The sequence below is a fragment of the Callithrix jacchus genome, chromosome 7 (genome assembly GCF_049354715.1).
Source record: "Callithrix jacchus isolate 240 chromosome 7, calJac240_pri, whole genome shotgun sequence".
NCBI lineage: Eukaryota > Metazoa > Chordata > Mammalia > Primates > Cebidae > Callithrix > Callithrix jacchus.
The window spans coordinates 64,040,281-64,067,219 of record NC_133508.1 but is presented as its reverse complement, the minus strand read 5'-3'; the positions used below and the strand labels follow the sequence as shown (position 1 = coordinate 64,067,219).

At 53.5% G+C, this 26,939-nt stretch overlaps 3 protein-coding genes across 8 annotated transcripts; 2 read left to right on the top strand and 1 right to left on the bottom strand.

The window, feature by feature from the left end:
* Positions 1-1,642: 1,642 nt before the first annotated feature.
* GPR3 (G protein-coupled receptor 3) lies at positions 1,643-4,794 on the bottom strand. Of its 3 annotated transcripts, XM_035308332.2 has the most exons (3): positions 4,681-4,794; positions 4,346-4,462; positions 1,643-3,642 (listed from the first exon to the last, which is right to left on the bottom strand). In XM_035308332.2, the coding sequence occupies exon 3, from the start codon at positions 3,635-3,637 to the stop codon at positions 2,645-2,647; it is 993 nt and encodes a 330-aa protein (XP_035164223.1). In that variant the 5' UTR covers positions 3,638-3,642; positions 4,346-4,462; positions 4,681-4,794; the 3' UTR covers positions 1,643-2,644. The 3 variants fall into 3 exon arrangements, with proteins under 3 accessions (XP_035164223.1, XP_035164221.1, XP_002750541.1); XM_035308330.2 differs by lacking the exon at positions 4,346-4,462 and having other exon boundaries at positions 4,571-4,794; XM_002750495.6 differs by lacking the exon at positions 4,346-4,462.
* A 203-nt stretch (positions 4,795-4,997) lies between these two features.
* CD164L2 (CD164 molecule like 2) lies at positions 4,998-17,154 on the top strand. 4 transcript variants are annotated; one of them, XM_078330849.1, is made up of 6 exons: positions 4,998-5,258; positions 13,393-13,560; positions 13,661-13,732; positions 14,235-14,279; positions 16,144-16,288; positions 16,966-17,154. In XM_078330849.1, exons 1-6 carry the CDS (start codon positions 5,231-5,233, stop codon positions 17,135-17,137), a joined length of 630 nt encoding a protein of 209 aa, XP_078186975.1. In that variant the 5' UTR covers positions 4,998-5,230; the 3' UTR covers positions 17,138-17,154. The 4 variants fall into 4 exon arrangements, with proteins under 4 accessions (XP_078186975.1, XP_078186974.1, XP_078186976.1 ...); XM_078330848.1 differs by lacking the exon at positions 4,998-5,258 and adding an exon at positions 12,769-12,940; XM_078330850.1 differs by lacking the exons at positions 4,998-5,258; positions 16,966-17,154 and adding exons at positions 12,769-12,940; positions 16,809-16,959.
* A 5,533-nt stretch (positions 17,155-22,687) lies between these two features.
* Positions 22,688-26,568, top strand: FCN3 (ficolin 3). Its single transcript, XM_035308328.3, has 8 exons — positions 22,688-22,784; positions 23,061-23,156; positions 23,489-23,533; positions 23,840-23,872; positions 24,100-24,227; positions 24,626-24,755; positions 24,866-25,000; positions 26,201-26,568. The coding sequence occupies exons 1-8, from the start codon at positions 22,694-22,696 to the stop codon at positions 26,440-26,442; spliced, it is 900 nt and encodes a 299-aa protein (XP_035164219.3). The 5' UTR covers positions 22,688-22,693; the 3' UTR covers positions 26,443-26,568.
* The last annotated feature ends 371 nt before the right edge of the window (positions 26,569-26,939 follow it).

Sequence of the window (26,939 nt, the reverse complement as noted above, 5' to 3'; positions counted from 1 at the left end):
CCCCGCTTCCCGTGGCCTGTTGATGTTTCCGGGTTGTTTCTGAAGCACACTCCCTCATCCAGGAAAGAAAGAGATTTGGAGTCGGACCTGGGTTCAAATTGCAGCTCAACTTCTTACCAACCCCTGATTTTGGACCAATCCAATGTCACCTCGCAGGGAGGCTTTTCCTGGGCATCCTCATTTAAAAATTTCTCACATTCTCCCCATCCTTCTTCCCCTGCTCTTTCTCTGAGGACTTGTCACTGTGTAACATTACATTTTTGGAAAAACTTTGTATTACTACTTCCCCCAGCTAGAACGTAAGCAATCCACAAGGACAGCAGTGAATGAATGAAGGCCCATTACTCTTGGAGCCTCAACCTCCTCTTTTGTAAAATGGGGAGAGCGATGGTGCCCATCTGATGAAGCCATGCTGATGGTGTGAGACTTTTAGCTCAAAGCTTGGTGCGGGGGAGGTGCTTGCTGTGTAGGGACTTTTCCCAGGGATCTGTCAGGAGGATGGGGATAGAATAAGGCTTGGCCTGGCCTGGTACAGCCTCCCCACTTTGTGCCTGGGCCATTGGCATGACCACCCTCCTTGGACTATTGGGGAGGGATCTTTACACCAGGCCAGGGAAATGGAGAAAGGCCTGTGTCCTAGCCAGCACAGCTGTGTGAGTCTGAGCAAGTGGCTGCTCCTCTTGGGGCCTCAGACTCCCTGTCTGTATATGGAGGGGTGAGCCAGAAATGCTCTGACAGCCCCACCTCCAGGCTTTGCCCAACAATAAGGCCTGGGAAGCTGGGAGGCTTGGCCAATCAAAGCTTCCTGTGTAGCCACACCCCAAACCTGCTTCTGCCCTGGCCTGATAGATACATTTGATTTCTGGGGTCGGCTTCCTCTCCCCAGATACCCAAACTCTGAGTCCTGCACGAATATGTACCTAAAGGCACACACTGATAGCCACCCACTTTTATGTGTAGAAAAGCTCTTCTGACTCCAAAATGACCAGAACCCCTCTGACCACTTCCCAAATGTGGCCCTTAAAATGAACCCCAACATAAATCAGGGTCCAGAGTGTCCTAAGCCCCAGGCTTGGGAAGGAAGGAAATTGCTCCCTACACAGCACAGATTCTGGAAACAGATGTTCCCGGCTCTACCATTTTTTAGCTGAATGGCCTTGAGCCAGTCACTGTCCCTCACTCAGCCTCAGTTCCCTTGTTTGTAAATGGAGAAGACACTACCAGTGCCATGGGATGCTTATTAGGCATAAATGAGGTGGCATATGTGCCAGACACACAGCAGGTACCCACGATAAGAAGGGGCTATTATTATTAAGGGAACTGACATGCTTTGAGCATATTCATCATGCCTAAGCCCCACACTGGCCAATATGGGCAGAATCTGGACATCCTTGACCCAGGAAGGGCCAAGCAACTAGGTTCCTGTCACCATGGAGAGGTAAGATCCTTGCCACTCAGTGTCCAGGTCTGAGCAGAGGGGTATTGACATCTGAGTGCGAGTCACCTGCCAGCCACTCTCCACCCTCTGTCCAGCTCCCCAGATACCCCAACAGGCCCCCCAGGCGTGGCCTGGCCCTCTTATTCCAGGCCATCCCCCATCAGGCCCCACCCCATGCCCTCCACACACATATAGGGAAACGTATTTATGACAAAATCATTTATTATTGAGTTGGGTTGGAGACAGGAACGGGGAATGCACTGGGGGCCATACCCCGGTTGGCAGAGGGGTGGGGTGTTGGCTCGTGCCCCCCCTCCAGGGCACCACAGGGTGAGGCTTGGCCCCCAGGCCATGGCTGTGGCACTGGATGCCAGGCTGGAATGGAGCTGGGGTTGCGTTCTGGTCCCGGCTGCCTGGCCGGACTGCAGTTCTCCCTAAATGGCCACCAGAGGGCAGTCAGACCCCAGCGCAGAGGAATTTTTGGTTGCTCAGGTGATGGCTTCTTAAAAAAATAAAAAACCAGAGGCTGGTGTGTTCCCCCTGCAAACCCAAGGAGGGCGGGCCTGGGGAGAAGGCTCTGGTTTCTATGATCTCTTCGATAAAAAGTAATTCAAAATAATAACAAAATACGTGGTTTCTCTTTCTCCCTTTCCCCCCTCCAGGAACTGAGGTCAGAAATGGGGGTGAGGTGACAAGGGGTACCCTGGTATCAAGGTGTGGGTCTCTTTTTCCCCCTTACCACCCATAAGTAAATTTATAAATAAATAAATAAATAAATAATACTCTCTTCGTTTGTGCGCATATATAATCTTTCTCTCTCCTATTTAGGCAACTATGTGACTAATCTCTCTGACTCTAGCTCAGAAATTCAAACGTAAAGTGACATGGTCAAGGTCAAGTTTGGGAGAGGAGAGACATCTGGGACTTGGAATGGCACTGTAAAACTCCCAGCATTCCGCAATTGCAAGCCAGCTGGCCTATGAGACATTTCTGAGTAGAACCCTGACCACCTGAACATTCTGGAACTGTGGAGCCAGCTGGGTCCCCATAGGGATCTGAACAGGACCTTGAAACACCCAATGTCCTAGAACTCCAGAACCAGCTGGGTCTGGGGGGTGTGGAACTGGGGGTCTGGAAAGAAGCCCTGGAGAACCTAACATTCTGGAATTCTGTAGTGATCAGGGCTGAAGGGTCAACAAGACGCAACTAGACATCACTGGGGGAGCGGGATTGGAAGGGGATCTTGGAAGAGGAACAGCAGCAGCAGACAGCCCACAGCACCTTTTGCACATCCTGGTTGCGGAAGGCATAGATGATGGGGTTGATCATGGAGTTGTAGGTGGCAGGAAGCAAGGTCAGATAGGTGTAGAGAGGTGGCGAGTGGGCATCACCCAGCAGGCAGTAGACAGTGAAGGGCAACCAGCAGGCGGCAAAGGCTCCAAGCACCACGGCCAGTGTGGCAATGCCCTTGCGGGTAGCCACATAGTGGGAGGCCGGCAGCAGGTGCCGCTGGAGGGCAATCTGCTGTGCATGGCGGCAGACGATGCGACAGATTTGGGCATAGAGCTGCAGCATGATGCCAAACACCATAAAGAAGGCAATGGCCAGGACCACCAGATGGTTCTTGGAGAGTGGATATACCACACCACATGTGGTAAGGCCATCCAGGCAGTTCCAGGCCAGCACAGGCAGCAGCCCCAGGCCCAGGGCACCACCCCACACTAAGGCCAGCATCACGTAGGTCCGTGTCACTGTTGTCTCTGAGTAGTAGGTGAGGGCATTGTACAGAGAAAGGTAGCGGTCGACAGTGATGGCCAGTAGACTGCCGATGCTGGCGGTAAAGGCCGTTGCCAGCACGCCAACCAGGACCAGGCTCATCTCCGCTGAGCCGATGCAAAAGACAGCAGCAAAGTGCAGGACCAGGCCCAGGCCTGCGAGCAGGTCTGCCACAGCCAGGCTGCCCACCAGCAGGAACATGGGGGCACGGAAGGCGGGAGTGCCCACGATGATGGCCACCACTAGCGCATTCTCGCAGGACACCAGGGTGCCTGAGATGCAGAGCACCACATCCCAGGCCTTAGGTGAGGGCAGTGGTGCGGCTGGACCTGTGGGCCCCTCTGCTGGGCCCACACTGCTCACGTTCACGTTGCCTGAGCCAGCTGAGAGCCAGGCCAGAGGGCTGCCTGCACCCCACATCATGGTACCTGCAGGAGAAAGGCCTTGTGAGAAGCTGACCAAGCTGGATGATGGGAGGTGGGGTCTGGAGGGGGTGAGGTGCCCCTCAGGATAATGGTGGGAGTCTCTCCTCAGGATACTTGATAGGGTCCCAATGCATAACCCCCACATTCATGCCCTGGAGCTCTTCCCAGGATACCATTGTCCTCTCCAATGCCCCGAGGCCTCTAAACAAGGGTCTCTTCCTGGGGATCCCTGTTCTAGGCCCTGTGGGTCTTTTTCCCATGTGTGTAACCAGAAGAAGGGGTACTATAAATGGATGAGGGCCATAGGATCCAGGGGATGCCCCTGAAGCCTCAAGACTGGGGTAGGGAAACATCTGGAGACGGAGCAGCTCTGCTCCCTCCCATCAGAGAGGATGGTGCTAGCTCGTGCCTGATGCTCCCAGACCCCTCACGACTCTCAGTACTGCCAGCCTCAGACTCCACCCCCGGGAAATGCGCAAGTAGCTCCCGCCAGCCACCACCCAGCACTCCTGAGGTAACACCTGGGAACTCAACCCCCACTCCCCACCCTCCCAGACTTTTGTCCCTAGCTGGACCCTTCTTTCTGCCTGAATCCCTAGGTCTCTGGACAGACTCCCCCTGCTGGAAGCCTGGATCCCTGAGTCAGATGCCACCTTCCGCCCGGACACCAGGATTTTGGGTCTGACTCCTCCTCTTAGCTGGATACCTGGATTCCTGAGTCGGACACCTCCTGCTGTTCAGAACCCTGGGTCCCTGCCCCAGACGCCTCCTGCCGGCTCAACCTCAGATGACCATCAGTCGGTCCCTCCAGGGCCTCGGGTCCCTGCAGGAATGCTCACCCTTCACCAGGTCATCCAACTCGCGGCCCCAGCACCCGAGCCCTTGGGCCCACACCTGCTAACCCAGAATCGGCTAAACCCAGAATTCCCACCTCGAACTCGGACCCTGGCAGGCCGCTAGGAGCCTTCCGCTGGCCCAACGCTCCAGCATCCTGCGTGCCCTCCAGGACCCCTGGTGCCCACGGCGGGACCCGCTACTCACTGCTCAGCACCACGCGCGGCCGGGCCGCGGGGAGGTTCCGCTCGGGTCCTGGCGGCGCAGGGCTTGCGTGGACCCCGAGAAGCCCCCGCGGCCGCGGGAGAAGCGGCGTGAGTCACTCCGCCCCGCCCCCGGCTCGCGGTTCGGTGACGTCAGTGGCTCTATCAGCCAATGGGCGCGGCGCGCTGGGGCGCAGCGCAAGTTGCGCGGCATAGTAATGAGGCCTCGCACCGCCCGCTCCCCCATTCATAAAAAGCGAACGTGGCTGCGGCCCCGCCCCCTCCCGAGTAGGCCCGCCTGTCCTTGACGCGGCGCCCTCTGCGGGCTGGGGGTTTCAGCGGCGCCGGTGCGAGAGGCTTGAAGTCTCCGGGAGGCTGCAGGGAACGTGGTGGAGTGGAAAGGGGGTCCGGCGAGGAAGTGGGGTGATAGGACCCTTGGGTGGCAGAGAGGCTGACGAGATCCAGGTGACGAAGGAAGAGCTTGTGATGGGGCTGGTTGTGCGTCCCTGGTGAGAATGACAGGGTTGTGAAGACGATGGGGCCCTGAGGTGACGATGACAAGGAGCACGAGGGAGCTGGGAGGTGCGTGGCAGTGACGACATGAGCATGGTGACAGGATCTTGGAGGGGGGTGACGGCCGTGGGTTGCTAAGGATAGAGGGGAAGCCCCCAGGGCAACCATGGCAGTGTCAGGGTGACTCTGCTGCAGGGCGGAGTTCAGGGACCCCGGGATGGCGGAGGCAGTGGCCCGGGAACACGGAGTGTCCAGGTGACTTCAGGTCACCATGACCCTGTCAGAAGGGCTGGGGTACTGAAGCGACAATGCTCAGCCATGAGGGCTGTGGGGTCCTGAAATGAAGATAGCAGGTGGCTGTGGTGAGTGGGCTCCAGAATGAGGGGGACAAGGTAGAGGGTCTGGACTGACAGTGACCAGGCAGGTAAGTTCCTGCCAGGGCAGGTCCCGTGATGCTGGGGCTGGGATAAGGAGCTGGGTGACGTCACTCATGTCAGTCCAATAGCGCCCTCACAGCACGGGAGGGGTGGGCCTGGCAAGATTTCAAAACCTGAATTATTTATTCAAGGATCTAGAAAGCCAGCGGGGAGGGGGTGGGGGTTGCACTTCCCCGAAGCAGGAGGAGATGGGGAGCCGGGAAGGACTTGGAAGCAGAAAGCCTGGCAGCTCAGTCCTCAGGGCAGGCCCCTCTCAGCCTCCCATTTTAGGCATCCTGATGGGTGGAGCAAGGAGAAAGAGCTCTCTCTTTCCCAATGCTGCCTGCCCTTAGTCCAGGAGAACCACTCTGGCAGACTTCTCCAGATGTGACAGATGTGGCCAGTCCTGCGGTAGGGGGCTGGCTGCTCCTTCTCCCTGCGTCTTTTGCCTTGATGCTCCCTGGAATCATGCAGCCTGTGGGAGGGGGGAGATGAGGTTAAGGCCTGAGGACCCCGGGCCCCACCGGACATCCCCATCACAGCATCACCGCTGCAGCCCCCATGCTCAGGCTCCACTGGGCAGGTTTGGGGTTTGGGTGTGAGGCAGCAGGTCAAGTGGCAGGGAATATGGGAAGAGGAGGGGGTTGGAGCTGGAGAAGAGGATGCATTTCCGGTTGGATGTGTGAGTTTAGGGGGCTTAAGGGGCATAGGTGATCAAATCTATTTCTCCATTTCCTAGCTGTGTGACTTTGGCTTTCTGTGCCTATTTCCTTGTCTATAAAATAGGAATAATATTAGTACTGGCCTCATGGGGTTGTTGGGTGGGGTCTGCAAGCTGTTGGCCATCAACATCACAGCTGGCCAATGAGGGACGCCCGGGAGGGGTAGGCGTGCAGGTGGCAACTGAGTTTTACTGGTAATGTCACCCAGGGGTGGGAGCAGAGAATGAGGAGGGGCTTCAGGGACCCCACCATTGGAGGCACAGACCATGAATGAGGGTGTTCCTGCTCCTGGGCTCTTGCACTGGCTGTTCCCTCCGCTACAACCCTTCTCTTCATCCAGGTCTCTGCTCCCAAGCCACTTCCGAAACGGACTGCTCTGAACTCTCATATTGCCACTCACCTCCCCATCACTCTCTCTCCACTTCTCTTGATTTATTCATTTTTGGAGGATGAAGCACTCTTGAAATTATAAATGAATTCATGTTAGTTTGTTTTACTACATGTCAGCCCCACTAGAACCTAAGCTCCAAAAGGATAGTGACTATGTCCCATTTCTGCTGGAGAAATGCCTGACAAGTAACTGGTGTTGAAGAAATGATCATGGACTGGATGATTGACCTAAAAGGGAGCAACCAGAGGAAAAAAGGAAAACAGAGAGAGGAGTAGTATGCCTGGTGCCCAGGAAGGTGGGGGTGTCAGAGAGAGGATCCAAGGGCATCAGGGCCCCAAGACTCAGGGATCCCCTTTCTCCCCCATCAGAGCTGGATCCCTAAGAGTTCTGGTCTCAGCGATGGGTGAAGGCTGCTGGGAGGTTGGCATCAAAGGGGAGTATCAGGGACTATCTTCTGCTACTCTGAATGGCAATTATTTTTTTTTAGGTTTTTGTAGTTTATTAATCCTCTGGTGAAAAATTTGCACCATCACTGCAGATAAAGTCATTCCTGTTTGCCAGCACCAGCACCACACTCTCGTGACTCCCTGTCTGTCTTCATTCTGTTCTTGAGTTCCTTTAGCTGTTTTCTTGAGGTCTTTTTCTTTAATGTCTTGCAAGTCTGTGTTTGGATTAATTTTTCTTAGCATAATCCAAGGAATCATAAATCAAGCCCAAGACAGTTGTCTTACCACCACCAAAATGGGTTCTGTTTTTATTTTTATTTTTTTGAGACAGGATCTCAGTCTGTCACCCTGGCTGGAGTGCAGTGGTGCAATCACTGCTCACTGTAGCCTCAACTTCTTGGGCTCAATGATTCTCCCATGTCAGCCTCCAGAGTATCTGGAGTTACAAGCATGCACTACCACACCCGGCTCTTTTGTAGAAGACAGGGTTTCACCATGTTGCCCAGGCTGGTCTTGAACTCTTAGGCTCAAGTGATCTGCCCACCTTGGCCTCCAAAGTGCTGGAATTACGGGCCTGAGCCACTGCGCCTGGTGCAAAATGGGTTCTAAATACAAACATGACACCCATTGTGGTCTTCTACTTTTTCACCAGTTTTCTGTCTTAGGTATTGTTGCCTTCCCAGGGTGAAGGACACAGAAAATCATTTATTTCCACTGAAGTAGTGGTTGGTCATGAACTTCCTGATCCTGATAACTACCCTGTTGTTTGCAAGGGAGATTGATCCTAAGGCAGCTGGAGAGGAAAAGAGTGCAGTGACATTTGTAACCCTGAGAAACCCGGGAGAGCTGAGAGACTAAAGCAGGGCTGTGGATTTTCACACACATGTGCTCTCCCTCATGCATCAAAACTGCTCATGCCAATCAGGTCTCCATTCCCTGAGAACTTGCTCTCTAGAGGAAGAGAAAGTTCCTTCTCTCCTGTTCTCCTCATGCCCTCTGTTCCTGCCTCCTTGACACCTCCTCCAACCCTTCCTACCTACCAGGTAGGAAGAGCCCGGGACTTAGGACAACCCAGCAAAGGTGAGGGACCATGTCCCCATTTCTTGGGTGAAGCCCAGGAAAGCCAAAGGACTTGCCCCAAATCACATAGCAAATGACAGAGCTGGGATCTGAAGCCAGTTCCATCTGTAACCAAGTCCAGTGTGCCTTCCATTCTGGCCTAGATGTCACCCTCTTCCCAGAAGAGGCTCAGGCTAAAGTTTGATAAGGGCTGACAATACCTGCAGTTCCCCAGGTGGCCACCAGATGGCTGTGAGCACTCACTTCCAGGTGAGACTTTTTCCTTGCCTCTTCTGTCTTCACCAGTCTGAGAGATCTCTTGGGGAGGGAGGAATTGGAGAGGTGAGGGGAGTGTGTGCTCGTGTGTGTCAGTCACAGATAATCTCCACGCCTGAGTCCACTGTCTAAGACCCAAGGGTCTAGGCATCATCAGTGCCCATATTCTTAGCATAGACCCATTCATTCAGCCATTATTTATCGGCAGTTCCCCTGGGCTTAGGGTTTGTTCAGTGGGTACTAGGGACAGAAAGATGATCTGGCCACATTTCTGCCTTTTCAACAGTCAATAGACACATTTATTGAGCATCTACTATTTCCCAGGTACAGAGGATACAGCAGTGAACAAAAATCCCTGCCATCTTCAATGAGCTTCAGTTTTATTTATGTATTGTTTATTTATGTATTTATTTATTTTGAGATGGAGTCTTCCTCTGTCACCCAGGCTGGAGTGCAGTGGCTCAATCTCAGCTCACTGCAACCTCTGTCTCCCAGGTTCAAGCCATTCTCCTGCCTCAGCCTCCCAAGTAGCTGGGACTACAGGTGTGTGCCACCACTCCTGGCTAATTTTTGTATTTTTTAGTAAAGACAAGGTTTCACCATATTGGCCAGGCTGGTCTAGAACTGCTGACCTCAAGTGATCCACCCACCTCAGCCTCCCAAAGTGATGGCATTATAGGTTTGAGCCACTGTGCCAGGCCAAGCTTCGATTTTAATGCAGAGAGATGGACAATCTACAAATAGATCCTTAAAATCTACCAAGTAGGAAGCTGTTAGGGTCCTCACAGACCAGTGGGACAAATATGTACACAGATGGTCACAACATGGTACAGTAAGGTTACTTAATAAACATCTGGCTTGGCATGGTGGCTCATGCCTGTAATTCCTGCACTTTGGGAGGCTGAGGCAGGTGGATCACCTGACGTCAGGGGTTCAAGACCAGGCTGGCCAATATGATAAAACCCCATCTCTACTAAAAATACAAAAATTAGCCTGGCGTGGTGGTGGGCACCTGTAATCCCAGCTACTTGGGAGGCTGAGGTTGCACCGAGCCAAGATCACGCCACTCCACTCCAGCCTGGGCAGCAAGAGAAAAACTCCGTCTTAAAACAAACAAACAAAACCCAACATCTATTCAGCTCTTACTGTGTGCAAGGAATTTGCTAGGGAGGGAAAAAGATCAACATGGTTCCTGCCTTCATGAAGCTTACAGCCTAGGAAACAAATGAGTAATTAATTATACATTAGATACATGCTCCAAAGAAAAGAGCAGCTGTAGGGCTGTAGAATCACCGGGAGGCCTCTTTCGGGGAGGGAGGTCATGGAGCAAGTCACTCGAAGAGAGAACAGGAGTCTTAAGGAGATGACATGACAAGTGCAAAGTCCTCAAGAAGAGAAAGCATTGATGGGTATGGGGACCAGAGAGAGGAGGCTAGTGTGTTGGCAGCTAAATCAGCAAAGGGGAGAGGGAGGAGAGGCGAGGCGGGCAGAGGCAAGATCATGTGGTCAGTGAGACAGAAGCCATTGACGGGAGGGGAATGTTCTGGTCTGACCTGACAGGTTTTCAAAGGGTCACTCTGACTGCTGAGTGCAGAACAGACTGGAATGGGGAGCAGAAGTCCCACTAGGAGGCCATGCAGTCATTCAGGCAAGAGATGTGAGGGCTCTGATGTGGAAAAGCAGATGGATTTAGATCTCCAGCTAAGTGCTACAGCAGCTCAGCCTCATTCTGAGACAGTCACAGAAGGCTTTCTGCAGGAGGTGGCCTTGTCGTAGTGTCTTGAAAGATTAGTTTACCAGGCAAATGAAGTCCAGGGTTGAGGAGGACCCTCTAGGAGAGAGAAAAGCTAGGATAAAGGAAGAACGGTACAGAGGGAAGGCGTCATTCTATCTTAGAGGGTAGACAGGTAATGGGAAGAGCCCAGGCCAGGATAGAGAGACTTCTAGAACCAGGAATCGAAGGGTTGTCTCCACATTGAATTTTCAACAATTCAAATCATTGTTGAAAAGTTGTTAAGTGGGGCCAGGCATGGTGGCTCACACCTGTAATCCCAGCACTTTGGGAGGCCAAGGTGGGTGAATCATTTGAAATCAAAAGTTCGAGATCAGCCTCACCAACATGGTGAAACCCTGTCTCTACTTAAAAAATACAAAACATTAGCCGGATGTGGTGGCACATGCCTGTAATCTCAGAATTTCAACTACTTGGGAGGCTGAGGCACGAGAATCACTTGAACCTGGGAGGTGGAGGTTGCAGTGAGCTGAGATGGTGCCACTGCACTCCAGCCTGGGCGACAGAGCGAGACTCAGTCTCGAAAACACAAAAAGAAAAGAAGGAAGTTGTTAACTGGAAGAGATATGGTCAAATTCATGATTTGTGAGGGCCAGCATGGGAGGGGCCTTGAAGGTGAGATGCAGTGAGGCCTGCAGAGGGAGCACAAGAGGACAGAACCCGAAGGATTTTAATCTGGAGGCTCATACAGAGAGAGGGCTGAAGATGAGACTTGGTTTCCAACCTGGGTGACTAGGGGGATGATGGGGCCTCCCTGAGTAGGGAAAAGAGACTGGGCAGTTTGGGGAGCCTCAGAGAAACTCAGGTGGAAGTGCCAGAAGCCGGTGGACCCATGGCAGGCACAGCAAAGGGATCATGGCCTCTAGCATTATTCAGTCCTAGCTTTATATCCTGGCCTGCTGCATTGAAACCCTGTACCCTTGAGCAGCCTGCAAATGGGAGATGACAAAATCCAAGCCTAGAGGATAGCTGTGGACATTAGATGAAGCTGCACGTAAAAGCTCTCAAAATGTACATTCTGCTAGTAAGGGGTCAATAATTGCTAGCTATATATTATCAGTTGCATATATGGCAGCTGTGAAGCCAGAACTGGCCTGGAGATGACTGGGGGACCTGTTTGCTTTTAAAAAAAAACTTTTTTTTTTTGAGACAGAGTCTTGTTCTGTCCCCAGGCTGGAGTGCAGAGGTGCTATCTCGGCTCGCTACAACCTCCACCTGAGTTCAAGCGATTCTCCTGCCTTAGCCTCCCAAGTAGGTTGGATTACAGGTGCCTGCCACCACACTCAGCTAATTTTTGTATTTTTAGTAGAAACAGGGTTTCACCATGCTGGTCATTTGAGCTCCTGAACTTGTGATCTGCCTGCCTTGGCCTCCCAAAGTGCTGGGATTACAGCCGTGAGCCACAGTGCCAGGCCTAAAAATAAACTTTTTAAAATAGGTGCATAGTAAAAGAAAAATAAAATAGGTGCATAGTAGATATACATATTTATTGGGATACATGACCTGTTGGCATTCATTCATTCATTCAAGACAGAGTTTTGCTCTGACATGCAGGCTGGAGTGCGATGCCATGATCACGGCTTGCTACAGCCTCAAATCCCTGGGCTCAAGTGATCCTCCTGCCTCAGCTGTTGGCTTTTAAATGGGGACTGATGGCAGTGGAATGTCCAGGATGAGCCCAGGAGAGTGTGGAACAGGGTTTGGAACTAACCTGGGCCAGCACTGATTAAGAGGGTTAGGAGAAGCAGATGGGGGAAGGAGGGGAGAGGGGGGGAAGGAAGAGGAAGAAGAGGAAATGCCCCCTAAGGAGCTTGAGGAGAACCAAAAGAGGCTGGTGCCAGGGCAGCAGTGGTGGCCGTGGGGAAGGCTGCAGAGAGGCCCAGTTGGCCTAATAATGGAGTCACCCTTGATCTGGCCAGAGGGTGTGGTAGGCCGGAGGCAGACACAGCGGATGAGGGGCAGAAGGGAGGTGGGTGGAGGGGTGAAGTGAATGAAGAGGGAGCATGGGAGCTGAGCTTGGGTAGTCAGAGGGCAGGAGCCAGCTGGCACCCATCCCAGCGGTCATATGGGGCCTGGGTGGAGGGTGTACTCGACAAAGCGGTGCCTGCACCAAGCCCTGAAGGCAGGGAAGTGACCTCTGCTTGCGAAATAATGTACAAATCCAATTTTTTGCCACTGCCTCTCTCTGTAACCTTGAACGAGTCGTTCATTTTGTCTGAGCCTCAGTTTCCTCACCTGTGAAGCAGGGATAAAAGCAGTCGCTATATACACAGTAACCCCGTCGGCCACCAGTCCAGGACACCGCCCGCTTTAGTCCAAGCCCCGCCCCAGACCCCCGAATTCGCCAGGCCGCGCGCACTAGCCACGCCCCTAACTGGCCCCTCCTCCACCGGGCTCCGCCCCGACCGCTCCACCTGCCGCTCCCTCTGGCCGCGCCCCCACCTGGCCACGCCCCTGTTGCCCAGGTCTCTCTCCCCACACGCTCCGCGGAGCTCAATCTGGGAGGGACGCGCCTGGCCGCTGGCCGCTGGCCGCCGCCCCTGGCCCCTGCCCCCGAGCCCATGGAGGCGCCGGGACCCCGCGCCGTGAGGACTGCGCTCTGTGGCGGCTGCTGCTGGCTCCTCCTGTGTACCCAGCTGGTTGTGGCTGGTAACGCGCGGCAGGGTCTGGTTAGGGGCCCGACAGGGGCTGGTGGAGCCTGCCCCTCAGCCAGCCGCCTCCCCAGGAGCAGCCCGGGCTTGAGGGGAGGGGGCTTTCCGGACGAGAGCAGGCCTCCAGAGGTTGGAGAGGGGGCTCTAGCTCTGTGTGGAGCCCTCTGTGTAAATATAGGCCCCAGGTATGAGGTTCCCGAATCTGGGAACCTCAGGTGTATGCAAAGGAAGGGGCCCTAGGTGAATATGGGGGGGCTCTAGGCGTGTGTAGACATGTTCTGTGGGAGCTCCAGGTGTGCGCTGGGGCCTGGGGATCCAGGGGCAAGTGTATGTGAGAGCCCAGACGTGTGCAGAGGGGCAAGGGCCTCCGGAGTGTTGAGTCAGAGGATGGGTGAGTGCCACAACTTGGTTATGAGGAGTTGCTCCCTTCCCATTCTACCGCACTCCCAGGTAAAGGAGCTCGAGGCTTTGGGAGGGGAGCCCTGATCCGCCTGAACATCTGGCCATCGGACCAAGGCGGCTGCAAACAGCTGGAGATCTGTGAGCGCTGCGTGGAGGGAGACAGAGCAAGCAATCTCTCCAGTTGCGTGTGGGAGCAGTGCTGGCCAGAAGAGCCAGGTATGGAGCTGAGCCCTCCCCAGGTTCAGTGCCCCCAACTCTGAACCCCAAGGCTTTGGCCCCTCTCCCCAAACCTCGCCCCTGCACCTTCTCCCACCAGGACACTGTGTGGCCCAAGCTGAGGTGGTTAAGGAAGGTTGCTCCACCTACAATCGCTCAGAGGCATGTCCAGGTAAGGGGGGTCTTGGGCAGAAGCCAAGTTTCATGAGTCTCCCCAGCCATAGCCTGTCCCCTAGGAGGAAACAGCCTCTTTTGGGGAGTGGACTGTGCTCACCAATACCTGGGCCCAGTATCACTTCTGCCTTTAGCTCACTGAGAAGTCCCCTCCTCTCTCTGCCTGTTTCCTTATCTGAAAATTCGTACAGGGGTGTGGAGGGGATGGGAGCCTTAGCTCTTCTAGTTTAAGGCATAGCAAGGACTTTGGAAGTTCAGAGGGAATGAGAGGGGGTGCTTCCTGGAGGAAGTGGCATTAGCGATGAGCCTCAAAGGTGGAAATAGAGAGAGCACATCTGGTGGGGGGAATTGTGTGATTGAGGCTTGCAAGTATGTTGGATGTCTGGAGCGGGACAGGGCTGCATCGGAATAGAAAGTTTAATGGTGAGTGGGGGCTGGGGTCTTGATGGGGGAGTCAGGGGTAGGAAGGCTGCTTTCTTATGAATTCTTTGTCTCCTTAGCTGCTCACCACCACCCCACCTATGAACCAAAGACAGTCACAACAGGTGGGTACTTCCTGGGGATAGGGGAGTGGGAGGAGCAGAGGCGCAGGGGAAGACAGCTCTGGGCTCAAGCACTGACATGCCCTGTGACCTCAGCCCTGCACCTTCTCCCTTGGAGCCTGTCTCTGCATCTGTGAAATGGGTTGGATGATGCCTTCCTCACAGAGTTGCTGTATGGGTTTTATGAGAAGTTGTATGGTGCCCACTTCAGTGTCTGACTCACTGAAGGCGATCAAGAAATGACAGTTCCCATCCCTCCTTCCCATCCTGGGAATGCAAGATGACCCCTAGGGATTTGTCTTTGGAGGTTCGGCTGTGCAGCTCAAATTGCACAGGAGACATCCTCGGTGCCCACCTACTGCGCCCTCCAGACCCAGAGAGGGTCACAAGGCAGGTTCCTGGTAGAGCAGAGGCGAGAACCCCACCCCTTTCTTCCCACTGCCTCTCAGAGGCTGGAGGTCACCAGACTTGGCAGGGATGGCTGAAGAGGCCCTTGGTTAATTAAAGCCAGAAACCGATCTCAGAAGCTGAATTATTGATGGCTCAGCTCCCTCAGCTGGAGTCCCAGATCGGCCTCATGCAGCTCATTTCTCCCCTCTTCTGCTCCTCATCCCTCAGCTTCCTTCTCTGGGGCTCCCTGAGCAGGAGCTGGGACCGTTATTCTTCATATTCTCAGACTCCTTCCACCCCTTACACCTTCTGGGAAATGGTCCCAGCTGAGGCTATGCCCTTTCCACTGTCCCAGAATGATGTTCCATCCACTAGCCCTGCCCTGCTCTGGGCACCTGGCCCAGGGCCTGAAATTGAATCCCTGCTGGGAGTGGACAGGTACCGTGGCACAACTGGGAGCTACCCAGGCATAGCCTGGCAACCATAACCCTAAGGCTTTACCCTCCATGAGGCAGAGGAAATGGTGAGGAGACCCCATGTGTGTCCTGTGAGGTGACTTTGGCCAAGCCTGTCCCTCAGCTGCATTCCCCCTGACACATGCTGTCCAGTCCCTGCTCACCCACTTAGCAGGGTGAGAGTTGGGGCCTCCACTTCTCCCCCTGCTTCTTCCCTCTCTGAGGGCTCTGACATTGGGTGACACTGGGGTCTCAGGGCTTAGGAGTCCTGAAAAGAGGCTATATCATCTCCATCTTGGCTCTGAACCCTGAGGTCCAAGGCTGAAAGGAATTCTGAGTGGGTCTGAATATCTGAGTTCTGGATCTGTCCTCACCCTATTGGGCAAGTGAGGCCCAGGGAGGCTGGGAGCTCAGTCACTCTCTACTCCAAGTCACCTATTGGACCCAAGTGATCATGAGGCCCAGAGAGAATGGGTATGGCATAAAAGCCACAGAGCTCATGCCTGTAATCCCATCACTTTGAGAGGTGGAGGTGGGTAGATCATGAGGTCAGGAGTTTGAGACCAGCCTGACCAACAAGGTGATACCCTGTCTCTATTAAAAATACAAAAAAATTAGCTGGACATGGTGGCATGTCCCTATAAACCCAGCTACTCAGTAAGCTGAGGCAGGAGAATCACTTGAACCTGGGAGGTGAAGGTTGCAGTGAGCCGAGATTGCGTCTCTGCACTCCAGCCTGGGCACAGAGTGAAACTTGTCTCAAAAAAAAAAAAAAAAAAGCCACAGAGCAAGCCAGGAGCAGAACCAGGGCTGGACAGTGCCTCACCCTCCCACACCACTGTCCCTCCCACCAGGCACTTCCCAGCTGCTTGCGGGATCTGGACTAGACTTCTGAGCACAGGGTTTAAGGACCCCATATTGAGGACAAGGGCCTCCAGGTTACCTGTGCTGGTTATAGGGTGGGACTAGGATTCCAGTTCACAGTGGCTGCTATGATTCCCTACCCTGCCTCACCCTTGCAGGGAGCCCCCTTGTCCCTGAGGCCCACAGCCCTGGATTTGATGGAGCCAGCTTTATTGGAGGTGTTGTGCTGGTGTTGAGCCTACAAGCAGTGGCTTTCTTTGTGCTGCGCTTTCTCAAGGCCAAGGACAGCACCTACCAAACACTGTGAGTACCTGGCCAGCAGCCAGTACCTGAGTCCCAGCTCACCTCCTGGCTCCTGCCCACCATTCCCCTTCAGTACCCAGGGAGCTGTCTCCTCCACGGGCAGCGCTCAGGAAGGTGACAGCATCCCCCATGTGAGCCACACCCCCTTTCTCTCCTCTGGTTGGGAGGCTTTCTCTGTCCCCTGTTGGCTGGGACCAGGACTTAGCCTGGGCTGGTGTCTGGGAGCCCAGCCAAGCCCACCTGTGTCTTTTCCCCTCATGCCGCCAGCAGGGAAGAGAACCAGTAGGTGCCAGCCCAGGCAAGCCTGCGGCCTACATTTCTGTGGCTGTGGGCAGGAGCCGGGCTGTGTGTCTAGTTTGGATTTGCTCTGGAAGGGAGCTGTGCCTGGGGCCCTCTGTGTGCCGTGTGTGCTGTGGGGTGGGTCGCTGAAGCCTGTGTTAAAGTGTTTGTTCTTCCTCTGCTGCCTCCTCTCTGGAGGCAGGGGGTCCTTGGCTGGCTGAGGCAGGGTCACCTTCCCCAGTGTCCTCTGCAGAATCTGACTCTCTTGGGCCTGGACTCCATCCTGAGGGGAAAGGAGGATGTGGAGGCTGGCCTCTTGGCCCCCTTGTGGGCAAGCAGGAGGCGGGGGTGGGAAGAACTCTGGCCACCAATTTTTGGCTCCTGTGGGCACCAAGCAGGCTCAGTGTGCAATGCCTGACATCTCCTCCTGTCCTGGGCCTGGAACCCACAGCTGAGAGCATCCCTCAACTGCCTCATCTCCTCCATCATCCCTGCTGGGCCCCTCAGCCCGGCACTGGGTTCTGTGCCTGCCTCTTCCCACCAACTGGCCTGGGCACTGCCCCCAAATAAAGCAACTCTGCACTGTGCTTCATGTCCTGTGTCAGGCTGTGTGTAGATTGGTTGTGGGGAGGGTGTGGCTGCTGTCTTCTTTTTGACAGGAATTCCACCTAGAACTGTCACTGTCACCTTTTTAAATATTTCTGGCTGGGCATGGTGGCTCATGCCTGTAATCTCAGCACTTTGGGACGCCGAGGCAGGCAGTTCACCTGAGGTGAGGAGTTCAAGACCAGTCTGGCTAACGTAGTGAAATCCTGTTTCTACTAAAAATACAAAACGTTAGCCAGATGAGGTGGTGCATTCCTGTAATCCCAGCTACTCAGGAAGCTGAGGCAGGAGAATCACTTGAACCTGGGAGGCGGAGGTTACAATAAGCTGAGATCGCACCATCACACTCCAGCTTGGGCACCAAGAGCGAAACTCCATCTCAAAATATATATATATTTTCATCGTTGATACCAGCTTAACCCCACTCTCTCCCCCTTTACAGATGAGGGTATGGAGACTCAGGTAAGTACAAGTGCTCAAGTCACACAGCTGGACAGGGCAGGGCTGGGGTTTCAATTCAGGCCTTTCTCGGCTGGGCGTCGTAGCCCATGCCTATCATTTCAGCCCTTTGGGAGGCTGAGGCAGGCGGATCCCTTGAGTCCAGGAGACCAGCCTGGGCAACATAGTTGAGACCCCATCAATAAAAAGGAAAATAATAAAAAATAAAATCAATTCAGACTTTTCTGAGTCCAGAGTGAGCAGAACTGTATTCTGGAGGCATCTCCAGGCTCTCTCAGCCGCCTGCAGTTTTAGGTTTCTGCCCAGTGCCAAGGTGGAAAGGCCCCCTGGGACTCCGGAGTGGCCATTTCTGGCCTTTCTCTCTCAGGCTCTCTGGGAAGCCCCGCCTCCTGTCCCCGGGCACAGAAGTCTCCCCTGACTTCCCTGACACTTGCTGGGAGCCAGGCATGTAGCTGCAAGTCTTAAAACTTTTTATTTAATTTTTCTTTTCTTTCTTTTCCTTTTTTTTTTTTTTGAGACAGTCTCGCTGTGTCACCCAGGCTAGAGTAGAGGGGTGAGATCTCAGCTCACTCCACCTCCCACTGCCAACCACAGTCCACCTCCTCATCCCCCCTCACACCCTCACTTCTGCCAAAGCTCCCAGCCTCTGGAAATCAGCCTCGCCTTTGTGCACTCCTCCAGCTCCCTAGAGCCCTGCTGCCTCCCCCATCTGCCTTGGCTTCTCTCTTCTCCAGGCTTCCACATGAGCAGCTTCTCCTGCCTGGGCCCCCCTGCCCTTGTTTCTCCCCCAGCACAAGTTTTCTTCATCATCCTCCTTTATTGGATGCTTTCTTTTTCTTGCAAAAGTACTAAATGCCTGTGAGGATTGGAAAAAGGACTATACAGAAGTTTATATGAAGAATGAGAATCGGGCTGGGTGTGGTTGCTTATGCTTGTAATTCTAGCACTTTGGGAGGCCAAGGCAGGAGGATTGCTTGAGCTTGGGAGTTGGAGACCAGCCTGGGCAGCATGGCGAAACCCCGTCTCTACTAAAAATACAAAACTTAGCCGGGAGTGATGGTGTATGCCTGTAGTCCCAGGTACTCAGGAGGCTGAGGTGGGAGAATCACTTGAGCCCAGGAGGTCCAGGCTGCAGTGAACCAAAATCATGTCACTGCACTCCAGCCTGGGTGACAGGGTGAGACCCTCTATATATTAAAAAAAAAAAACACAAAAACTGGCTGGGCATGATGGCTCACGCCTGTAATCCCAGCACTTTGGGAGGCCGAGGTGGGCAGATCACAAGCTCAGGAGCTCAAGACCAGCCTGGCCAATATGGTGAAACCTCGTCTCTAATAAAAATACAAAAATTAGCTGGGCATGGTGCCTTTAGTCCCAGCTACTCGGAGGCTGAGGCAGGAGAATCGCTTGAACCTGGGAGGCAGAGGTTGCAGTGAGCGGAGAATGCGCATTGCACTCCAGCCTGGGCGATAGAATGAGACTCTATCTCAAAAAAAAAAAAAAAAAAGAACTGGCCAGGAGGTACAGTGGCTCACACTTGTAATTCCAGCACTTTGGGAGACCAAGGAAGGATGATTGCTTGAAGCCAAGAGTTTGAGACCAGCCTGGGCAATATGGTGAGAACCCATCTCAACAAAAAATAAAAATTTAGGCCAGGTGCAGTGGCTCACACCTGTAATACCAGCACTTTGGGAGGCTGAGGAAGGTGGATCACTTGAGGTCAGGAGTTCGAGATCAGCTAGACCAACATAGTGAAACCCCATCTCTACTAAAAATACAAAATTTAGCTGGGCATGGTGGTGCACACCTGTAATCCCAGCTACTTGGGAAACTGAGGCAGGAGAATCACTTGAATCCAGGAGGTGGAGGTTGCAGTGAACTGAGATCAAGTCACCGCACTCCAGCCTAGGCAACACAGCAAGACTGTGTCTCAAAATAAATAATAAATAAATAAATAAAAATTTAGGCCGATGTGGTGGCTCTGCCTGTGTGTGGTTCCAGCTACCTGGGAGACTGAGGTGGGAGGACAGCCTGAGCCCAGGAGGCGGGGGCTGCAGTGAGCTGTGATCGTACCACTGCACTCCAGCCTGGGCAACAGAGTGAGGTCATGTCTCAAAATAAATAAATAAATAAATAAATAAATAAATAAATAAATAAAAGTGAGAACTACCCCTCTCCCTGGTCCTACTCTCCAGAAATAGCCACAATTCACAAGGTCTCTTCAGACCTTTTTCTGTGAATTTACAACATCTATACACACACCTCTAGCATTTTAAAAATACAAAGTGGAATAACGCTGTGCATACTGTTCTGTACTTTGCCCCTCTCATTTTAGATCAGACTCACCCTATGACTTGTCTGAACGTTTCTAACTCATGTGAATTCCATCAATGGCTGGCTGGGACATTTCCGCATTGATGCTTACAAATAGCACTGTGGTAAACAGGCTTGTCTGCAGATCTTAGCACACTTGTGGGACAGTCTGAGGAAGACAGATTCCTAGAACTGGAATTGCAGAGTCTCAGGGCATCCATCTCGTGGACACATCCTATTGGGCAAACACAGCCTCCACTTTTCCTGACACCTCTTGCACCTCAGCCCTCCCCAGAAATACCAGGGAGGTGCAGAGGGGGCCTTCAGGGAGCGTTTGCTGAATGAGTGAATGAACGAATGAGCCCTTCCTCTCCTCCCTTATCACCTGAGGTCCCTCTCCAGCTCAGGCCTCATCCTTCACATCTGGACCCTGGCTGCTACATCCTCACTGGCCTCCCAGGCTCCCTGCCTGGGCTTCCCACTCAATTGCCTACATTAGCAGCTGTTTCCTAGGCCTTATGGAACTCAAGATTGAGCATGGAGTCACTTTCTTTCTTCCTTTTTTTTTTTTTTGAGACACAGTTTCACTCTTGTGGCCCAGGCTGGAGTGCAATGGCCCGATCTTGGCATACCACAACCTCTGCCTCCTGGGTTCAAGCAATTCTCCTGCCTCAACCTCCCGAGTAACTGGGATTACAGGCATGCCTCACCACACCTGGCTAATTTTGTATTTTTAGTAGAGACAGAGTTTCTCCATCTTGGCCAGTTTTGAACTCCCAACCTCAGGTGACCCACCCACCTTGGCCTCCCAAAGTGCTGGGATTACAAGCTTGAGCCACCGCGCCCCTGGAGTCACGTTCTTTTTTTTTTTTTTTTGAGTCGGAGTCTTGCTCTGTCACTCAGGCTGGAGTAGCGCACTGCCACAATCTTGGCTCACTGAAACCTCTGACTGCCTGGTTCAAGCAATTCTCCTGCCTCAGCCTCCTGAGTAGCTGGGATTACAGGCCCCTGCCACCAAGCCCAGCTAATTTTTGTATTTTTAGTCGAGACAGGGTTTCACCATGTTGACCAGGATGGTCTCGGTCTCCTGACCTCGTGATCCACCTGCCTAGGCCTCCCAAAGTGCTGGGATTACAGGCGTGAGCCACTGCATCTGGCCTGGAGTCACTTTCTCAATGGTGCTTTTCCCTGGTCGGGGCATGGGGCTTGGGTAAAAGCTCTGTGGCTCTCAACATATAAGTGCCAGAGAGAACAGAACTCATGTCCCATCCTGGCCCTCAGTTTCTCTTTCCTTATTCATTTAACTCCTTTTTATTGAGCACCCATTTTGTACCAGGCCCATAACGCAATAATAAGGGCTAAGAGCGAGTCTGCATAAGGACTGGAGGTGGCATCAGTAGGACGCTGCAATGCAGTAGCTCCCGATAAACGGTAGCAGCGGCCACTATTCATAGCATTGACAAGGATCAGGGAAGGATTCCCAGCAGAGACGGCTGTAGAGCTGGACCTTCATGGACAGATGAGGCTTCACAGGTAGAGGTGACTGTGAACCTAGAGGTCTGGAGAGGTGGCTGGGGAGCCCTGGAAGCCAGGATAAGAAGCTGGACTCAGGCTGGGTGCGGTGGCTCACGCTTATCATCCCAGCACTTTGGGAGGCCGAGGCGGGTGGATCACGATGTCAAGAAATTGAGACCATCCTGGTCAACAAGGTGAAACCCTGTCTCTGCTAAAAATACAAAAATTAGCTGGGCATGGTGGTGCATGCCTGTAGTCCCAGCTACTCAGGAGGCTGAGGCAGGATAATTGCTTGAACCCAGGAGGCGGAGGTTGCGGTGAGCCGAGATTGTGCCATTGCACTCCAGTCAGGGTAACAACAGCGAAACTCCATCTCAAAAAAAAAAAACAAAAAAAGAAGTTGGACTCTAGCAGGTTGTGGTGGCTCATGCCTGTAATCCCAGCACTTTGGGAGGCTGGTGGGGTGGGGGGGTGAATCACCTAAGGTCAGGAGTTCAAGACCAGCCTAGCCAACATGGTGAAACCCCATCTGTACTTAAAAAAAATACAAAAAATGAGCCGGGCATTTTTTGGACTCTAGCAGGGCATGGTGGCGGGCACCTGTAATCCCTGCTACTCAGGAGGCTGAGGCAGGAGAATAACTTGAACCTGGGAGGCAGAGGTTGTAGTGAGCTGAGATCACGCCATTGTACTCCAGCCTAGGCAACAAGAGTAAAACTCAGTCTCAAAAAAAAAATTTGGTGGCTCAAGCCTATAATCCCAGCACTTTGGGAGGCCGAGGTGGGTGGATCACAAGGTCAAGAGATCGAGACCATCCTGGTCAACAAGGTGAAACCCCGTCTCTACTAAAAAAATACAAAAATTAGCTGGGCATGGTGGCGCACGCCTGTAGTTTCAGCTACTCAGGAGGCTGAGGCAGGAGAATTGCTTGAACCCAGGAGGTGGAGGTTGTGGTGAGCTGAGATCGCGCCATTGCACTCCAGCCTCGGTAACAAGAGTGAAACTCCGTCTCAAAAAAAAAAAAAAAAAAAAATTGGACTCCATCCTAGTTGGATAGGGCAGGGATAATGCCCTTTCTCTCCGGGGCTGTGGGAGGAAATACCGCCACCCACTGCTGGCTCCAGTCTGGGTGGGGTGTCTCTGGGGGACAATGGGAGGAAGTCTTGCTGCATGTCCTTCTACCAGCCTGGCCCCCTTATAATCTGGCATCCTTCTCCCAGTGGCCCCAGCAAGATGGGCCTACTACGGATCCTGCTCTCTCTGTGGCTCCTCCTGCTTGGGGGGCCTGCCTGCCTAAAGACCCAGGACCACCCCAGCTGTCCAGGTAGGCACTTAGGGTGCCCTCCTCACCAAGCCACTGCTCATTCCCTCCCTGGGTGTCCCCTGACCAGGGCTCATCAGCCTCAAGGAACAGGGTGGGAGTTTCATAATCTGGGCTCTGCATGTAAATATATGCAAATGAATGTAAGGCACGCGAAACCTTGCTAGCTCAGGAGACAAGCATCCTGACAGTGGGAATCTGAGAAACTGGAAGAGAACTGCAAAGGGGTCTGGAAGAGACAGTCCACCCTGTGCCCACTCTGCCTGTGTCTCCCTGTAGGACCCAGGGAACTGGAAGCCAGCAAAGTTGTCCTTCTGCCCAGTTGTCCTGGAGCTCCAGGAAGTCCTGGGGAGAAGGGGGCCCCAGGTCCTCAAGGTGAGAGAGGTGGGGAGTGGGCTGGGAACAGGGAAGGCAAGAATGCAGCAACTTCTGTCTGTGCCGAGGGGCCACCACAAAGGGGCAAGAAACCTACCCTGTGCCAGCTCCAGGCTGGGCACCCTGCATCCTAAGATCAACTCTGCCAGGTAGGTGGTTTCATCCTCATTCTGCTGAGGAGGACAGGAAGGTTCAGAGAGGATAAAATATTTGCCCACAGTCATAGAGTGAAGGGTGACACTGACATTTGACCTCTGGCTCCAAGTCTCCTGTTTCTTTTTGGTCCTGGGCATGGGGTGGGACTCAGGGCATCTGTGCCTCTGAGATTTCAGGACAACCTGGACCACCTGGCAAGATGGGCCCCAAGGGTGAGCCAGGTGAGTATGTGGGGCTGGAGGCCTCTCCCCTTTCTTTGCTTCTGTCCCTGGACTCTAGAGTGGGGTCTCTGCTTGGCTGCTGCACCTATCATGGCCTTCTTACAGGGGAAGGGAAGGCTAGGAGGAGTGGGAAGAATTGGGAGAAGGGCCTGGGTACCCTATGATGGCCCTCCCATGGGGGACGGAAGGCTGGGAGGAGTGGGGAGGATTTGAAGGACCTGGGTACCCTTTCCATTGGTGGTTCATGGGCACTCCCATGGGGATGCTCAGACATCTCAGCCAACACTTGGTTCTTCTCTGGGGCAGGAGATCCAGCAAACCTGCTCCGGTGCCAGGAAGGTGAGGCAGCCCTTGAAGGAGCCAGGAACTTGGGATCACGTCATGTTGGGTGTTGGCAGACCCCCAAGTGTGGCCAAGCCCCTCCCCACAGCATCCTTAGAACCGCTCTTGAGGGATCTGAAGTAGCCAAGAGGGCCCATAGAGTCCCGCACTTGTTCCAGTGCCTGGTGGTGGGGGTCAGGGAATAACCTGGTTGCCCCCTCCTCAGCCCATCTCCCCTTTGCCAGGCCCCAGAAACTGCCGGGAGCTGTTGAGCCAGGGTGCCACCTTGAGTGGCTGGTACCATCTGTGCCTACCTGGGGGCAGGGCCCTCCGAGTCTTTTGTGACATGGACACTGAGGGGGGAGGCTGGCTGGTGAGTGTCTGAGAATGGCCCAGTGGTCACTTCTCCCCGTTGGCCCCCAGGAAGCCCAAGCCCATCAGAGCAGGCATTTCCTAGAGTAATTCACTGACAAATGTTTAGTGAGCTTCCAATGGGTCCTGAAGAAGTATGAGGGCTTCAGAGAGGAGGTGCCATTTGAAAGGACCTTGAGTTGGGTGCAGTAGCTCACGCCTGTAATCCCAGCTACTTGGGAAACTGAGAAGATTCGCCTGAACCTGGGAGGCAGAGGTTGCAGTGAGTCGAAATCCAATCCCTCTTTGGCCCCAATTCAAAGACAGAGAGGGTGTCCACCTACCCCTCACAGTTCCTGCACCCTCAGCTACCCGTGCCCAGCCTGGAGTAATAGCTGCTGTGCCCCCACTCCTCCCTAGGTGTTTCAGAGGCGCCAGGATGGTTCTGTGGATTTCTTCCGCTCTTGGTCCTCCTACAAAGCAGGTTTTGGGAAGCAGGAGTCTGAATTTTGGCTGGGAAATGAGAATTTGCACCTGCTTACTCTCCAGGGTGAGTTCCCAGCAGTCTGGAAGTCTGGGGGTTACTGTCTGCCCTCCTGAATCCCTGCCTCAACCCCTGGATCTGAGGATTGCTCCATCCCTGCCTCCCCTCACTTCCAGGTACCTGGGAGCTTCGGGTAGAGCTGGAAGACTTTAATAGCAACCGTACTTTCGCCCAGTATGCGACATTCCGCCTCCTCGGGGAGGTAGACCACTACCAGCTGGTACTGGGCAAGTTTTCAGGGGGCACTGCAGGTGAGTGAGCCTACGGAGAGCAGAGGAAGGAGGCTGGGTCCTTTCCTAGTGCTGCTACTGCCCCCATGAAGCACCCAGAGCAATCCCTTCTCCTCTGCGGGCCTTAGTTTCCTGCATCTGAGAAATGGCAATCATAAGACAGGATGGTGCAACAGTGAAGAATTTGGGTTCTGAAGGCAGATAGTACCTATATGACCTTGGGCAAGTCCTATCCCCCATTAAGCCTCAGTTTCCTCCTCTATAAAATGGGCAGGGAGGCCGGGCACAGTGGCTCACGCCTGATCCTAGCACTTTGGGAGGCTGAGGCAGGCAGATCATTTGGGGTCAGGAGTTCAAAACCGGCCTGCCCAACATGGTGAAAACCTGTCTCTACTAAAAATACAAAAAAACAAAACAAAAAAAAATAGCCAGAAGTGGTGTCGAGTGCCTAGAATCCTAATTACTTGAGAGGCAGAGGCAAAAGAATCACTCAAATCCAGGAGGCGGAGATTGCAGCAAGCTGAGATCGTGCCATTGCACTCCAGCCTGGGCGTCAGAGCAAGACAGTCTCAAAAAAAAAAGCGGGGGGGTGGGGCAAGGAGGCAAGGAGGAGGTTGTGGGTGCTGCCTGAGGCTCTGTTGAATGTTAGCATTCTCTGCTTCGGAAGAGGAACCAAGGAAATCTTCTTTCAGAGAAACAGTGACTGTTGGGGAGAGATTTAAAAGAGGGAAGTGGTTATGAGGGGGTGCCTCAGGGAACCCCCTTTCCTGCCCAGGCACCTGAGAGATTCCTCCCAGCTTTTCCTAGCAGAGTTGCTCAGGCTGGCTGGGAGCTGAGAGGAGACAAAGGAGCTAGAGGGAGGCTGAAGATTCTGGAGGGTGTAAGACAGGGTGAAAAGCTGTGAGCTTTGGAGCCAGTCAGTCCCAACTTCAAGTCCTGCTGTTGCTTTGGAGGCCAAGGCAGCGGATCACCTGAGGTCGGGAGTTCAAGACCAGCTTGACCAACATGGTGAAACCCCGTCTTTATACGTATATATAAAAGTCCTGCTGTTGCTTCGACTAGCCGAGTGACCCTGAGCAAACAACCTGGCCCCTTGGTGCTGCTCACAGGGCCTGATAAAATTCAATTCCTAGCTGCTTTGAGACTCACATGGGATTATATCTCCAAAGGTGCCAGGCATGGAGCTGGGCACTAAGGTGCTTTCCATCTCCTCCCTGCCAGGGGATTCCCTGAGCTTCCATAGCGGGAAGCCCTTCACCACCTACGACGCTGACCACGATTCGAGTGGGAGCAACTGTGCAGTGATTGTCCATGGTGCCTGGTGGTATGGATCCTGTTATCAATCCAATCTCAATGGTCGCTATGCAATGTCTGAGGCTGCTGCCCAGAAATATGGCATTGACTGGGCCTCAGGCCGTGGTGTGGGCCACCCCTACCGCCGGGTTTGGATGATGCTTCGATAGGGCACTCTGGCAGCCAGTGCCCTTATCTCTCCTGTACAACTTCCAGACCCTCAGCCACCTTCCCTTTGTCAACCACCTCTGCTTGCCTGTCCACATTTTAAAATAAAATCATTTTAACCCTTTCAAGACTCTTCTAGTTACTGTGAAAAACTCTAGAGGGCAGACCAGGGACACAAGTTTCAGCTTGTGTCAGGAAGCTGGAAGGAAAGATGGAAAGGACAAGTTACTCACCTTATAGCCCCAGTTCTTGATTTCAGGGTCCACTGAGGCTTAAATACCAGGTCATTAATTCACACAAGAAAGTTGGGGATTCTTGGGGATTTGAAGCTGAGAAGCTGTTGTAGCCCAAAGGGCAGGGGTTGTCTCCTTCAAGGGGTGGGTAAAGAAATGTTTAGAAAGCCAGGGGAGGTGGCTCACACCTGTAATCCCAGCACTTTCAGAGGCCGAGGTAGGCATATCATGAGGTCAGAAGTTCAAGACCAGCCTGACAAACTGGG